This window comes from Phacochoerus africanus, chromosome 8 (assembly GCF_016906955.1).
Source record: "Phacochoerus africanus isolate WHEZ1 chromosome 8, ROS_Pafr_v1, whole genome shotgun sequence".
NCBI classification, from domain to species: Eukaryota; Metazoa; Chordata; class Mammalia; order Artiodactyla; family Suidae; genus Phacochoerus; species Phacochoerus africanus.
Window position 1 is genome coordinate 70,255,444 of NC_062551.1, and position 16,948 is coordinate 70,272,391.

Sequence of the window (16,948 nt, forward strand, 5' to 3'; positions counted from 1 at the left end):
GGGAGAAAAGAGAGAGGGAATAACTCTGATAGATTATTTGGGGGTAGAATCAACTGATCAGTTTGTATGTAAGCCATGTGTATATAACCCACAGGCAACGAAGGTTCTTGTTTGGATCATGTTTGGAAAGTAAGGGAAATGAGACCAGGACAGGACTGAAGGATGGGGAGAAAATAGGAGCTGTGCAGGTCTCAGAATAGGTGCTGTGGGACCCTTGGAAGCATAGGTCTGAGACCATGTCCACACAGTGCTGCTGGTGGTGAGTAAATTAAGGTGTTGACAAGAACTGGGAGATGGACATCTCCCTTCCGGCTATTGCTTGCTAATTATAATCTGCCATTAAAAGAGGAAGGCAGTATTAGCAGAAGGAGCCAAGCCTCTAATGTCAAAAACAGCCTAACCAGAAAACCCAGAATTGTGACATTGATTTTACCTCTGATGCCACCTCCTCAGAGATGTCCTGGTGGTGACTGCCTCATCTCTCACCTGGAGTACCACCGTAGCCTCCTAACCTCTCTCTTCATGTCTGTTCTTGACCCCTGTGCTCCATTGTCTACATACCAGCCAGCATCATCTTTTGAAAGCAAAAATCAGATAGCGTTAGTGCATCCAGTGGGTTTCTATTGCACTTTAAAATTTGAACCTCTTATTGTAGCCTCCAAGGCTTTTTCCAAGTTTTGGCTTCTTCTTGGCCTCTCTGATGTCATCGCTTTGCATTCTCTCACTGCGAGCGCTTTGGACTTTTGTACTTTGGACTTTTTTCCTTTGAACTTGCCAAGTTTGTTCCCTTCCCTAGGCTTTTGCATTTCCTCAAGACTGGAATCCTTTTTCCTTATGCTTATCTCCTCTTCCAGATGGGGGGGGGGGTGCTCACACGCCCCTTTGCCTGCCCCAGGACACTCCCTGTCTAACAATGATAATCTGCGCTTATTTGGTCCTTCCATGAGGTCAAGTCATCTAGAATTCTTAGTTTCTTCACTGTTCATCTGTACACATCACCCAGAAGAGTGGTTCTCTACCCTCATATGCCTCCGAATCGCCTGAGGGGCTGAGAACATGGAGTGCTAGGCCCACCCCCACGGTTTCTGATTCGGGAGGTCTGTGGTAGGGGTCTTTCTGATAAGTTCCCCAGTGGGGCTGATGCTGCTGGATCAGCATCTACCTTTGAGAACCACTGTCTAGAACAGGGATTGGCAAACTTTTTCTGTAAAGTGCCAGATGGTAAATATTTCAGGCTTCGTGGGCCTCAGTCCTCTGTCAAAACTACTCAGCTCTGGGAGTTCACTGATGGCCTGGCATTGTCACTGCTGTGGCTCGGGTTGCTACTGCGGCTCCGGTTCAACCCCTAGCCCAGGAACTTCTGCATGCTGTGGGTGTGGCTAAAAAAAGAAAGAAAAAGAAACTACTCAGCTCCACTGTTGTAGCAGAAAAGCAGCCATAGACAGTATGCAAAGGGATGCACATGGCTGGGTTTCGACAGAACTACTGGATTTAATAAGACAGGCTTTTGGCTAGATTTGTCCTGCAGATTTGCCAACCTCTGCTCTAAAAGGTGGTCACTTTCGAGAACTGTTAGCTGGAAGATCAGTACATGACTGTGTGTCTGATCTAGGAGACAGATAAGTGCCAGATGCTGGAGATTGAGCGGTGAGTGACAGTTCCCAGAGTTGTGGAAGAGACAGTCATTAGACAGCCCCACCACTGGTTACCCAGCACACCGGTGACAAATGCTGTGAGGGAAAAACATAGGGGCTCTGAAAGTTTGCAGCCAGGAGCCTTGGAATGAAAGGTGGACTTCCCTTGCTCTCCACTGATGATTTTCATTTTGAGAAAGAGAAGCAATCAGAAGAAAGCTTTCCTTTCCTTCCCCTTCCAGGCTGCGTGCACCCGTCATGCAGCCCTGCTCCTCTCCCCTCTGCCCGTGCACAACACCGTCTTCTCCTCCTGCATTATTCCTCTCAGCACACAAGCATGTCTTCATTTCCCTGGCTTCCCCGTGACCTGCCAGTCCACTCTCCGTTCCTTCTTCTAGAAATACTCCCAAGAGAGTTTTCTGTGCTTCCCTCCTTGTCTACTTCCTTGTTCTTGTTTCCTCTCCCCACTCTAACTTGAACTCACTCTGTTCAGACTGTTATCCCCACCTCACCACTGAAACCACAGGGCCAGCAGAAGTCTCCGCGTGGCAAAGCCAGGGCGTGTCTCAGTCTTCCTCTTACTAGATCTGTTTAGCCTTTGACACAGGTTCTTGTTCTTTACTTCTTGGAATATTTTGTTCTCTTACCTTGTGATTTTCCTCTGACCTCCCCAGCTGCTCTTTTCTGATCTGTGGCCACAGACATTGGCGCTTTGTCTCTCTTCATCCCCCAGGTGCCCTCATGCATTTATGCAGCCTTACCTTCCATGTTCACACAGATGAAGGGGAAGTCAACACCTTGTGTGGCTTTGAACTGCATGGCTGCACTTACACATGACTTTTTTTTTTTTTTTGTCTTTTTGCTATTTCTTTGGGCCGCTTCCGTGGCATATGGAGGTTCCCAGGCTAGGGGTCGAATCGGAGCTGTAGCCACCGGCCTTACGCCACAGCCACAGCAACGCAGGATCCGAGCCATGTCTGCAACCTACACCACAGCTCACGGCGACGCCGGATCGTTAACCCACTGAGCAAGGGCAGGGACCGAACCCGCAACCTCATGGTTCCTAGTCGGATTCGTTAACCACTGCGCCACGACGGGAACTCCACACATGACTTTTTTTAAAATGAACACGCCTGGCAGCACTACACAATCCGAGCTTGGTTGACTCTGTGGATGTGTAACCTCCCACACCGAGGGCCAACTGTAAAGTTAACATGCAGGTTTTTGACTGCATGGAGGGTCGGTACCTTTAACCCCTATGGTGTTCAAGGGTTAGCTGTACTTGGACCAAGAAGCATTTTATTAGCTCACTGAATCCTCACAGTACCCCTCTTCTGTGAAGTAGATACTGTTAATCCCGTTTTACAGACATTCCCATCGCTACACAGCTGCTGAGGATCTACGTCCAGTCTGTCTGCAGACCACTGCCTGCCTCTGGCTCTGCTGACTCTCAGATGTACTCTCACCAGCCTGGGCCTCTAGACGCAGACACAAAACTCTGACCTGGCATCCAGATAGCGAACCAACATCTCACACATAAACTGTCTAAACCAGGAGTTCCCGCTGTGGTATGGTGGGTTAAGAATCCCACTGCAGTGGCTCTGGTCTCTGTGGAGGTGCAGGTTCTATCCCAGGCCCAGTGTACAGTGGGTTCAAGGATCTGGTTGCAGCACAGCTCAGATTCAGTCCTTGACCTGGGAACTTCCATATGCCACAGGTGGGGCCATAAACAATAAGTAAATAAACTATACCAGAATAACTAACTCAGGCCAAAAATCCAAGAGTGATCCTCAGTTTCCCTTTTTCTCATACCCCAAGATCATGTCTTTAGGTCATATTTCTTCTGCCTGTAAACATCCCAGTGCCTCTCTCTTTTCATCACCTTTGTTGCTGATACCCTGGACCAGGCCACTGTCATCTCCCTCGAAACTGCTGCGAAGCTTCATGACTGCTGGCCTTGCTTCCAAGCCCCCAGGCTACTCTCCATGGAAAGTGGTGTTTTAAAAACATATACAGAGGGAGTTCCCATCGTGGCACAGTGTTTAACGAATCCGACTAGGAACTATGAGGTTGCGGGTTCGATCCCTGGCCTTGCTCAGTGTGTTAGGGATCCGGCGTGGCCGTGAGCTGTGGTGTAGGTCGCAGATGTGGCTTGGATCCTGTGTCGCTATGGCTGTGGCGTAGGCCAGGGCTACAGGTCCGATTAGACCCCTAGCCTGGGAACCTCCATGTGCCATAGGAGCGGCCCTGGAAAAGGCAAAAAAAAAAATTAATAAATAAAAAAAATAAAATAAAAACATATACAGAGCCCAGAGTACTTGCCAGCTCTAAACTTCCCAATGGCTGCCCTTGGAGTAAAATTCACAGTCCTTCCCATGGACTATAAAGCCATCAATAAACCAGTTCCTATCTGACTCCTAAACTTCATCTCCAACCTGTCTCCCTCCTCTGGTCTACCCACACAGGTTTCCTTGCTTTTCTTTAAACACACCAAGCTCCTTTCCATCCCAGAACCTGTGTACCTGCTGTGAGCTGTATTTGCCTGGAACAACCAACCTCCACCAAAGATCTCTGCATGCTTGCTTAGATCTCTGATTAAATATTATCTCTACAGAGAGACCTTCCCTGACCCTCTCATCTAAAAGTCTTCCTCTGCTCCTCTCTCCTCTCAGCCCCGATCACTACCTTTCTTGATCTTTCTTCATAGTACCTCTCTCTGCTGAAATCGTAGTGTGTACTGTGTCTTTCTCCTGTTTTATCATGGCTCCCTCACCAGTGAGACTTTGGTTTTATAGACCATTGTATTCCTAGCATCTGGCACATAGTAGAAATGAATGAAAAAGTTTCTCATTTAATGAATGGATGGATAGTGGTTTAAAAAAAAAAAAAAAGCATGCCCTTGTGTCTAATTGCCTGAGTGCAAATCTTGTTTCTACCAGTGGTTATTTCTGATCTTTGGAAAGGTATATGCTTTTTTTTTTTTTTTTTTTCCTTTTTGAACATGAGGATAACAGTAGTAGCATTTTCACAGTTCATATTCATAGCACAAAGTAAGCTTAAAACACAAGGATGGTCAGGTGGGAGAGAACATTCTAGAAGCGGAAACAGCCAATGCAGTGCCTTTATAAATATGGAGCGCTATATACTGAATTAGTTGGGACTTTTTATAAACACAAAAGGTCAATGTTTTTTAATGTGTTTCCCATAATTATCCCAGTTTTCACCATGAAATCAACAGAACAGTAGTATCTTAATCTCTTTATCCATTTGTTGTAGGGAAATCCAGGGCTTAGCGTTTTTCTGGTAACATACAAAGTGTCCTTGTTGGAAGCTCATATGTAGCCTGGTTTGGGGAAGAGGAGGCCAGTCCAACAATTGTGTTGATATTTGGATATTTGGACTACCAACTGCTAATAGAAATTTTCCCTGATAAGAATGTGGTTTAAATTTTAGGTGTATAGCATTATGGGACACCTTTTTATGTCAACTTTACTGCTGCTAAAACACAGCCACAGTCTTTACGGAAAGTCACCTTCATACCATAACTGTCAGAAACTAAGGATTATAGTTTTCATTGGTATTTTGACCAGCTTTATAAGCCTGTTCTTGAGGAAATCCTCAAAAAAAGAAAGAAAAAAAAAAAGCCAGTCACAAAAAGACCACAACTGTATGATTCCATTTTAAAGAGCTGTGTAGAGTAGTCAGAAGCATAGACAGAAGGTAGAAAGGTGATTGCAGGGAGATTTGGCAAGAGCTGGGGTTAGGGGAGTTACTGTTTGATGGACAAAGCATTTCAGTTTTACAGAGTGAGTTCTGAAGAATGGAAAGTGGTGGGGCACAGCATTGTGAATGTTTTTCATACCACTGAACTTCAAAATGGTTAAGATATTCAGCAGAAATTGACAGACATTGTAAATCAATGATAATAAAATGTTAATTTTAAAAATAAAATAAAATCCAAAAAACCTCTGAAAAAAATGGTTAAGATGGTACATTTTATGTTGTAATTATATTACTAGAATTAAAAATTGGGGAAACAAATGAAAAAAAGAATTCTCAAGATAAAATATTAACCTTTTTTGCACCTATGCTTTTTAGGTGAGCCAACACTTTCTCTTTTTGCTGAAAGAATCCTATGTAATACATAGGTTTTTTTAGAGGACCCCCCCAAAAAAACTTTTTTTTTTGTTAGAGCCGTACCTGTGGCATATGGAAGTTCCCAGGCTAGGGGTTGAATCGGAGCTGCAGCTGCCAGCCTACACTACAGCCACAGCAATGTGGTATCCAAGCCGAGGCTGCTACCTACACCACAGCTCAGGGCAACGCCAGATCCCTGACCCACTGAGCAAGGCCAGGGATTGAGTCCTCCTCCTCATGGTTATGAGTCAGGTTCGTTACTGCTGAGCCACGGCAGGAACTCACCCCAACCTCTCATTTTGGAAAAAATACTACCATTAGCCTTTGTATACCCATGTTTATATATTTTTTCTGAGGCATTTGAAAGTAAGTTTATATCCTGTCAGTTTATCCCTAAAGATGTGTATCTCCTAAAATTAAAGATATCTCTTAATACCATCACCCCATCCAAAAACTTAATACTGATTCAATATCATGTAATATGCAGTCCAATTTCAGATTTCTCTAATTGTCTAAAATATGTACATGTTAGCAGTGTATGTGTGTCTTTTAATCCAAGATCCAGTCAAGGTTTATTTATTGCATTTGGTTCTGATGTTTCCTTTATCTTTGGTTACTCTGGTGTTTTTGAAGAGTCTAGGCCATATTCTAACGTGTCTGATTATTTCCTCAAGATTAAAGTTAGGGAGTTCCCCCTGTGGTGCAAAGGGATCATCGGCATCTCTGTAGCACCAAGGACATAGGTTCGATCCCTGGCCTGGCACAGTGAGTTAAAGAATCCGTTTGTTGCTGTAACTGCAGCATAGGTCTCAACTCGGATCTGATTCCTGGCCTGAGAACTCCATGTGCCATGAGGAGGCCAAAATGAAAAATTAATTATTTTTTGTTAAGAATGCTATAAAGGGCTTTATAGCACTGAGCCCTTTGTGGCTCAGTGGAAACAAACCCCACTAGTATCCGTGAGGATGTGGGTTCGATCCCTGGCCTCACTCAGTGGGTTCAGGATCCCGTGTTACCAAGAACTACGTATAAGTTGCAGACTCGACTCATCGGCTGTGGCTGTGGCTATGGCTGTATCTCCAGTTCAGCCCTAGCCTGGGAACTTCCACATGCTGCTGGTGTGGCCCTGTATCGTGTACTCCCCTTTCTTTACATCGGTGGATATAAAGTGTCGATTTGTCCTAGTAGCAGTAAGGTTAACCTTTAATAAGTTTCTTTAAGGTGACGTTTCCCAACTGGTTCTCCTGTTAGTAAGCACTTGAGATTGTGTGAATATTGTTTTTCATCTACCTTTCACTCAATTATTTTAGCTTTTATTAACGATCCTTACCTGATTGGGTTACTACAGTTCTGGCGCTGCAATGTAGTTATTTTCTAACTGTCATTCCCTCTGCATTTATTCACTGCCTTTTTTGTTTTGTTTGTTTGTTTGCTTTGGTGAAGAAGAGCTTCCCTGTTTTCTCGCCTTCTTTCAGTATCACTGGACTCATAGATTCTATTTTACTCAGTGTTCTATGTGTTCTTCTCCTGTTATTATTACTTGTTGGCCAGTGGAGTCTTTGTCCTTTTGAAATGGTCCCCTCAGTTTTTGAATACTCTGTGCTTTCTGGCACATGATATTCTGGGGTAACCTTGTATTTTCCTTGCTCCAAATCTGGAATTTTCCCAGGGAGCCCTGGTTCCTTTTGGTAGAAAATGGCATTTAGAAACCAAGATTGGGAGCTGGGTATACTTAAAAAAATAGATTTTAAAACACTGCCTATCGTTTTGACAGTGTGTTACTATTTAAGAGGACCTCCACGTGTATTTTTTAAACAGTTCATCATTTGCTCCTTCCTGCAGTCCTGCTTTGTAAGCATTTCAGATACCAAAATCTTCATTCTAAACATGACAAAAATGAGGTGTGGAAAGGATTAATGTTTTCAGAATTTTACCAATAGTTAGGGCAGGTGTCAGGAGCAAAATCTGTGTCTTTTACCTGCTAGCTTTTTATTTTTTTATTTTTTATTTTATTTTATTTTTTTCATTTTTCTTTTTCTTTTTTCCCCACTGTATGTAGTCTCCTAAAAACTGCGTCTAGGTATCTTTAAAAAGCTGTTTCACTAGTCACAGCCAGTTCCATTAAGAAAGCTTACTTTGTGAGACGAAATGATAAATGACTGGAGCCTGGAGAATATTGCATCCTTCTTATTGCTATCGGGAGTGCTTTTTGTAATGGTTTGCTAGTTTTCAGTGGTCCTCTGTAATGCATGGAATATTCAATTTGTGACTTGGAGAGCTCTGTTTGAAAACAGGATATGGCCATACCTAAACCCTCCGTCTCCTGACAGCCTCCCAGAGAAACAGGAAACCCAATAATATATTTTGAAATGCTATCCTTATGCTGTGATTTGGTATTTTATTATGTGAAACTCTTTTCTTGGAGTTCCCCTTGTGGCTCAGCAGTAATGAACCCCACTAGTATTCATGAGGATGCAGTTTCCATCCCTAGCTCTGCTCAGTGGGTTGAGGATCTAGTGTTGCCATGAGCTGTAGGTCGGATGCAGCTCTGATTGGACCCCTGCCTGGGAACTTCCATGTGTCATGGGCTCAGCCGGAAAAGAAAGAAAGAAAGTTTCTTTTCTTAACTTATTTTATTTTCAAAAAATGCAAGCTTTTTTTCATTGACACCTCAAGGAAACTTTTTTGGATATTTTTTTTTCCCTTAATCTCTCCCTACCTGGAAATTTTAGTACCTCGGATATACAGTATACTGGTTTACATATTGTTTGTATATTTGTGCTTTATGTATAAAAAGAATAAATTTTATTTTTTTATCCCCCAAGGACTTTTTGTTGTTGTTGTTGTTGTTCTCCTAGAAGTGATATCACCTTCATTGAGACTGCATGGAGTAGATGGAAAAGGAAGGATAAATATGATTTATATTATAATAATACATTTTGTATTATAATAGTGTATATGTATATATATATATTTTTTTTCTCTTTTATGGCCTCACCCGTGGCATATGGAAGTTCCTAGGCTAGGGGTCAAATTGGACCTGTAGTTGCTGGCCTACACCACAGCCACACCAGATCCAAGCCACATCTGCAACCTACACCGCAGCTGTCAACAACACCACATGCCTAACCCACTGAGCGAGGCCAGGGATCAAACCTGCATCCTCATGGACACTAGTCAGGTTTGTTACTGCTGAGCCACCACAGGAACTCCCATATATTAGCATATTTTAAAATAAAGTTTCTTTATTGAATGACTAAATGCAATATATAAGTTATTTCAATTCTAAGAGCACTTTATTACCTGAAGGCTAACTTCATCCTCCACCTGTAAAGATAGTAATATTTCATCCATAGGGAGCTTCAGAGTCATGAGTCTTAATTGTTCTTCCATCGAAATAGATAATTAGAATTGTTGGCGATAATGGTGAATTTAACCTTTTCTAGTGTTGCTTTTCTCTGAAATTCTTGGATGTGTAAAGATACTATTTAATGTATGTTAACATTTCAGGGATACATGCGGTTTTTTTCCCCTTCAAAATCCCCTCTGTACCACAATCCCAAATAACTCCTGAGTCTCAGGGAATAGAAAGAGACTAGGGAGTTCCCGTTGTGGCTCAGCAATAACTCATCCTGCTAATCCTTAAGGATGCGAGATCTATCACTGGCCTCGATCAGTGGGTTAAGGATCCAGCATTGCCGTAGGCTGTGTTGTGTAGGCCACAGACGAGACTCGGATCTGGCATTCCTGTGACTGTGGCATAGGCTGGCAGCTGTAGCTTTTGATTCGACCCCTAGCCTGAGAAGTTCATATGCTGCAGGTGTGGCCCTAAAAAAAAGAAAAAGAAAAAAAGAAAGAGACTCTGCATTTAAATTCCTTAGAACACAAAGATTTTTTAAAGTATTTACCCATTACAGACTATCTTGCCTGCTTTTTGGTTTTTTTCGAAGCATGTCTCTGTATGTCTTTCTTTTTGTTGTTGTTTCCTGCCTCTGTCTGCTGTTTTCTTTGTGTTTCGCTTTCTCTCCTTTGCCCAATATTCCTTTCATTTGTTTTCCTTCCCTCTTTCTTGTCTCTCTCCTACATGTTATCTCCTTTCTTTTCGTTCAGGACTATGAGAGTAAATTGCAGGCCTTGCAGAAGCAGGTGGAAACCCGATCCTTGGCTGCAGAAACAACTGAAGAGGAAGAAGAGGAGGAAGAAGGTGAAACCTAGAGACTGAAACTTTCCTCTGTATATATTTTAGATCTGTATTGTCAAATGAATCTTTTTTATCTTGTGACCAAAGCTGGATTTGATCATACTTGATCAGTCCTACCATTTATGAACACTTTACTGAGCCAGTTTAAAGATAATTTAAAAGATGCTCAGTGCTGAGAGTCCAGGCTGTTTTCAGTGAGGTGGGGGTGGGGATAATAGTGTCCTTTAGAACACAAGCTTTCTGAGCACTATCTTCATAGAAATTTCTTGGGCAATTTGCATAAATTATCTCATATTATGATACCTATGAAGTTCATTTTTTTTTCCTCTGTACAGCATGGGGACCAAGTTACACATACATGTATACATACCTTTTCCTCCCATTGTTGTGTTGAGATGTGAAGTTCATTTTTATGTTGCAAATAAATAACAGGGCTTAATCTTTGTTAAGATACTCTGTCTTAGAGCTCCCTGGTGGCTCAGCAGGTTAAGGATCAGGCATTGTCACTGCTGTGGCTCTGGTTACCGCTGTGGTACAGGTTCGATCCCTGGCCCCAGGAATGTCTGCCTGCTGTGGGTGTAACCAAAAAAAAAAAAATATATATATATATATATATATATACTTCGCTTTATTTGCTGGTTTATGGTTTATGTCAGGGATTTCTCAGTGAGGGCTTTGAAATATATCAGTGTACATTAAACTATTTCTGGCAGATTGCAGATCACACTGCTTGGTTATGGAGACCTGTTTGAAGTTTTACAGAATTTCTTAGTTGAATTAGGGCTTTAGGGAGTTCCTGTCAGGCACAGTGGTTAACGAATCTGACTAGGAACCATGAGGTTGTGGGTTCAATCCCTGATCTTGCTCAGTGGGTTAAGGATCTGGCGTTGCCATGAGCTGTGGTGCAGATTGCAGACATGGCTCGGATCTGGCATTGCTGTGGCTCTGGTGTAGGCCAATGGCTACAGCTCCAATTAGACCCCTAGCCTGGGAACCTCCATATGCAAAGGGTGCGGCCCTAGAAAAGACAAAAAGAGGGAAAAAAAAAAGAATTAGGGCTTTAATTGTTAGTTATTTCCTTACCATGAAGTACGAACGTTCACTATGCATTATTTCTCCACGTAACCTGTTAGTAATCTCAAGCCTTCAAATTAACTTTGAAGGAACTCTTCTTAGTTTATATAGTAAATTCTTTATTTTTAGACATCTAAGTGAAGTATGACCTTCTTTTCCCTGTACTAGAAAGAAAAATAGATATATCTGGAGTTGTACAACATACCAAGATTTTTTTTAATTATTATAAGCCGCATATTAGAGATGTATCTTGAAAAAAAATGGAGAAGAACTGGAAATCCCCTTAACTTGGTAGAAGAGGTGAGGTAGAGGAAGGATGTAATCTCTGCAGAGCCATGAGGTCATCATTAAATAAATACCCTTTGTTTGCTGTTTCAGTTCCTTGGACACAACATGAATTTGAGCTGGCCCAGTGGGCCTTCCGGAAATGGAAGTCTCACCAGTTTACCTCATTAAGGGACTTACTCTGGGGCAATGCTGTTTACCTGAAGGAGGCCAATGCCATCAGTGTGGAGTTGAAGAAGAAGGTATGGAGGGTGTGGGAACGTGCACCCTCGGAGCCAGAGCTGGGCCTGAGGGGCTTCCTGGTCCTCACCTTGAGCTAACCTTTCCCTTGGATGAATTCAGCAGCTTTTTGCTATGAAGTAGGTTTATATGTGCCTCCATTTAATATATGTGCCTGGAACAGAGTAGTACTAATTAAACATATGTTAAATGAAGTTTTTAAAATAACCTGTTTTCTGTTTACTTTACAAATGAGGAGGTTGTACTCCTGACAAGAGCTAGAGAAATGTATTAGTAGAAAAAGACTTCTGTCGAGTTCCTAAAACTCTCCATTTTCTTCTAGTTTCTACCATTAAGTTTGCACCTCTGAGTCCTGTGTGCCCTCTCCTCTTCCAGGGTCTGAGAGGAAGTTTTGCTTAATGGACAAGCACATACACTCTGCACCTAGACAGCCAGGTTCCAGTCCCAGTTCTCGGAGTCGTTTGACCCTAACAGCCCGTGCCTCCATCCCCTCATCTCCAAAGTGGGCTTGGCAGCAGGCCTGCCACCCGGGGCTCTTGTGGCGAATGAGAGGGTGGATGTGCGTGAAGTGGTGCCCAGCCTCGGTGATGACTTTCCCCAGATTCGTTCTTTTGTATGTCGCCCTGCTTCCCAGTCTCCTGACTGCTACAGTCACGGAGGGCCGGGGGGAGGGCGATACGCAATGTAGGTGAGAGCACAGGCCGCCTGACTTTGGGAAAATCATTACCTTCTCCCGGGGCTGTAATGTCGTTCTGTAAAATGGGGGTAAGATGTCTTCTTCATTCACAACCTTGTCTCATTTCATAGTTAGTTATTAACTCTTCCCCTCTTCAAATAGGCTAAATGCTGGCAGGGCCTATGTCTTTCTCTTACAGCTGGGCCTAGCCTTTCATTAATAGTTGGTAAAAACATGGGGTGGTATCAAGAGATAAATGACATGACGAACGCAAAGCACTTACCTAGCTTACCTAGTAAACGCGTCTAGGAGTAATAGTTGTAATCCTCTGAGTGGAAAATGGAAAATTTTAGCGTGTCTCCAGCCTCTCTCATTAGTCTCTCAGTAGGATGCACTCCTGGGCCCACCTTTTGGTCTCTGTGAAAGTCTTTGTTCAGTCATCCAAAATATATTTGTCGAGATTTTAGTTTGTGCAGAAACACTGGGCCAGGCTAGGAAAATAGAGCCTGTAAATAGCTTAATGATGCACGTGTCCAGTGGCCATTTCTTTCAGTCTATCACAAGGTGTTGAGCACAGACTCCTGTGTGACCTCTTTCCCATTGGGCATGATCGTTTTGCCGAAAGCTTGCTTGTTAAAGACACAAATGCCATTTGTCAATGGTTTCTTCTTTCCATTTAGGTGCAGTTTCAGTTTGTTCTGCTGACTGATACCTTGTACTCCCCTTTGCCTCCTGAGTTACTTCCCACTGAGATGGAAAAAACTCATGAAGACAGACCTTTCCCTCGTACAGTGGTGGCTGTAGAAGTCCAGGATCTGAAGAATGGAGCAACACATTATTGGTCTTTGGAGAAACTTAAGTATGAAAACATTATACACAAAGCCAGTTGTTGTATTTAGGAATTGGTAGTGGTTGCTCAGGTGGGCTTTCTCGCTGTGATATCACTGCTGCTTCCTTTTCTGTGCTTCTGAATATTGTTGCTGGCCCGTGATACATACTGTCCTTGTGTCTTCTTCCAGTGAATGAAGCCCACTCAGAAACACCTTTGTCATTTGTCAACATGATTTGAATTTATCCTCCTTCATTCTTGCTTTGGCAGCATGTATATTGAAATTGGAAAGATGCAGAGAAGATTAGCACGGCTCCTGTGCAAGGATGACATGCAAATTTGTGGAGAAAAAATTTTAATTAATTAATTAATCCTCCATAGACCCTCTTACCTTTTTTTTGCTTTTTTTAGGGCCATACCATAACATATTGAAGTTTCCAGGCTAGGGGTCAAATCAGAGCTGCAGCTGCCCGCCTACGCCACAGCCACAGCAACTCAGGATCTGAGTCAGATCTGCAACCTACTCAGCAGTTTGCAGCCAGATCCTTAACCCACTGAGCAAGGCCAGGGATCGAACACACATCCTCCCGGAGACAACATGGGGTCCCCAATCCACTGAGCCACAACAGGAACTCCTATTCTTTACGTTTGGTGGCTCGTCTCTAGACTCAGACACTTTAGATACTGAGTGTTTTGGTTTTTGTGCTTTGGCCTTCTTTTAGGGGTCTTGCAGAAGTTCCCAGGCCAGGAATCCACCCTGTACCACAGCAGTGACAATGCTGAATCCTTAACCACCAGGCCACCAGAGAACGCCTTTCATTCTTTCTTAATATCAGTAAGTGGTGGGAGCAGCTTTTTCAAAATCTTTCGTGGAAGATACTTCCAAAATGAAATTTAAAAAAAAATTTGTTTTATTGAAGTATAATTGATTTACAAAGTTGTGTTCATTTCTCCTATACAGCAAATTGATTCAGTAATACATAAATATTATTTTTCATATTCTCTTCTGTAATGGTTTATTACATAATAGAACCATTGAATATAGTTCCCTGTGCTATACAATAGGAACTTGTTTATCTATTCTATATATAATTGTTTGCACCTGCTAATCCCAAACTCCCAGTCAATCCCTCCTAACCTGACCTCCCCCTTGGCAACCACGAGTCTGTTCTCCATGTCTGTGAGTCTGTTTCTTTTTGTAGATAAGTACATTTGTGTCCTGTTTTAGATTCCACGTATAAATGATATCATATGGTATTTGTCTTTCCCTTTCTGGCTTACTTAGTATGAGAGTTTCTAGTTGCATCCATCTTGCTGGCATGGCTTTACTTCATTCTCTTTATAAATGAGTAGTATTCCACCAGCATGGAATTTTGATGTGACCTTGTGGTGTCAACCCAGTACACTTTATGTTTACTGTACAGGCAAAGGCTGGATTTGATGCGAGAAATGTATGACAGGGCAGGGGAGATGGCCTCCAGCGCCCAAGAGGAAGGTGAAACCACCATGACTGGCAGTGATCCATTTTATGATCGGTTCCATTGGTTCAAGCTCGTAGGAAGGTATGTGATGATTTTATTGATATCTTCTTTTTAAGTAACGAATGGTTTTATTGTAATTGTTTAGTACCTCAGCAGATATCATGGAAAGTTAAAAGAAAAAGAGTATTAAAAAGCCCCATTTATAGTCTTATCTGCTCATACACAGCCACTGTGTAATTTGGTACATTTCCCTTCAGTTTTACCCAACATGCACATTTGTTTTAAGTCTCAGACTTTCAATCAAAGTAACTGACAGTCTTCCCTGCCTCTCAGCTCATTTACGTGATGTCTTATAGTCGACCAAGATAGATTTAAAAGAAAAAGGAAGTCAGTGTCTGTATCCTGCATAGTTTAAAATCACCATGTGACATAGAGCTTATCAGACTGAAACATCTCTATGGCCTGATATGTCCTTGCTTTATTTTTTAAAGCAGTTCATCTCACTTAAGTCTTTGCCAAGAATGAATTAACTGCACCGCTTGGTAGTCCACCAGAGCCTCTTTTGTGTAAACTTTACTTTCAACATTTAATGAAAACAAGTAGTGCCTCTGTGAGTTCATATTGAGTTAAGTTTTTAAAGGGTTAGAATTTTAAAAGCAGGGAAATGCAAGTTCTGACCTTAATGATTTCAAAATTTGAATTGTATTTTAATTGTAAAAACTTTCTGGCAGCTTCAAAGGAACTGGGTTAAAAGGAGGAGCTGAAGTCTTAGCATTTTGTAGAAATGAAGTTAAGTCTTTTCCACTCTACTCTGATAATAGAGTGTTTTTAAAGAGATGAATTGGCCAAATACCTGTTACCCAAGCAAGTCTTATTCCTACTTTGCCATATACATTCCATCCATTTTGTTTTCTGCTCCGAGATGGCATGGGAATTGGGATAAAGATTTAAATCTTATTATTTCACCCAATATTGAGTGGCTCCTTTGAGACCTGGCTGCTGATCTTTTGTGTGAACTGGAGAAAATACATGTTTTACTGCACATTATTTACGTGGGATATTCTACTTATGTATTTCCTCTGCTTTTCTTCTTCTAAGGATCAGTCCTTGTTCCCTTTCACCTGAATGAGATGATTTATGCTTGTTTTATCCTTTTGCTTTTTCACTTGCTTATATTGTTTTGATTCCCCAGTGGGTTCTGTCCTGTTGGCACCTATAGCTTCCTGTTTAACCAACTATTCCTCTCTCCTTGGCTGTGTCAATCGGCGTCTTACCTGGTGTCTAGCTCCCCCATTTTCCACGGCTGTGTGAATGAGCGCCTTGCCGACCGCACACCCTCCCCCACTTTTTCCACGGCCGATTCCGACATCACTGAGCTGGCTGACGAGCAGCAAGATGAGATGGAGGATTTTGATGATGAGGCATTCGTGGATGACACCGGCTCTGACGCAGGGACGGAGGAGGGATCAGATCTCTTCAGTGACGGGCATGACCCGTTTTACGACCGATCCCCATGGTTCATTTTAGTGGGAAGGTTGGTGAGGTTAAAGCGAGAAAGGCAAAAAGGGACCAGCTCTTGCTCTATAGAGGCTCCTTGTGAAATTGTGGACAATTTCGCCTTAGCCACTTCAAGTCATGATGCGCTCATCTGGCTCAAGGGCCCTGAGCAGCACTTGTGAGGTGTTGGCCCTCTCGGTACAGCATACAGGAAGGTGTGAAGACGCTCCACGGAGGATCCCTTATCTTAAACTACCCAGTCATTTTTTCTGAAGGAGGAAACCCCAGAGGAGAAAGTAATTAAAGCTAAGAGTCACCTGTCACGGAGCTGAAGAATGTTGCTGTGGTCTGATGTTTCCTCTGTGCAACAATAGGAGGGAAGCAGGATAGGGGGATAACATGAGACGGAGAGCAGAGCAGGTCCAAGGTTAGACAGAAGGATTCGTGGCATCAGCAGGAATCAAGAAGACATAAGCGGAATCAGAAGTAGTATTAGGTTCATTTCTTGCTTAGTCTCTGGGTCCAAAAAATAATCAGGAATGTGAAGGGTCCTCTTTGTCCAACTAAACTGGATGCTTTTCTTTGGCTGGTTTCATGGATCTTTGGCTTCCGCAAAGATTTTACCTATAAGCATTATAATGATGAATCTAATAAAATTATCTGCTGAAACCATCCACAATGGCTATTTGTCCAGTGCTCCATGAAACTGCTTTGTGTAAAGTTTAGTTGACCAAACTGAGGCATTGTCTCTGGCCCCATCTGTCAGTGATGCAGAGCTCTCATGCACATGTTCCTAATACTGGGGTCTTTGTCTACATCCAGTCTTCATGCTGAAGTAATTTTAAATTACAGATTCAACAGTGCAGCACTCACTGAATTAACAAAAAGTATGTC

General features: G+C 42.5%; 1 protein-coding gene and 1 non-coding gene across 7 annotated transcripts in view; both read left to right on the forward strand.

Annotated features, from left to right (window-relative positions):
• KIF1B (kinesin family member 1B) overlaps positions 1-16,948 on the forward strand; it is a 167,999-nt gene that overhangs the window by 103,974 nt on the left and 47,077 nt on the right. For 4 of the 6 annotated variants that reach the window (XM_047791712.1, XM_047791713.1, XM_047791714.1 and 1 more), the window contains 5 exons: positions 9,882-9,975; positions 11,425-11,573; positions 12,928-13,106; positions 14,501-14,638; positions 15,843-16,091. In XM_047791712.1, the coding sequence (XP_047647668.1) occupies positions 9,882-9,975; positions 11,425-11,573; positions 12,928-13,106; positions 14,501-14,638; positions 15,843-16,091 (809 nt within the window). The remainder of the gene's footprint in view (positions 1-9,881; positions 9,976-11,424; positions 11,574-12,927; positions 13,107-14,500; positions 14,639-15,842; positions 16,092-16,948) is intronic. The other 2 variants (XM_047791716.1, XM_047791717.1) reach the window with 1 other exon arrangement.
• On the forward strand, positions 13,335-13,437 carry LOC125134723 (U6 spliceosomal RNA). Its single transcript, XR_007136735.1, has one exon. It is a non-coding gene; the product is annotated as a U6 spliceosomal RNA (small nuclear RNA).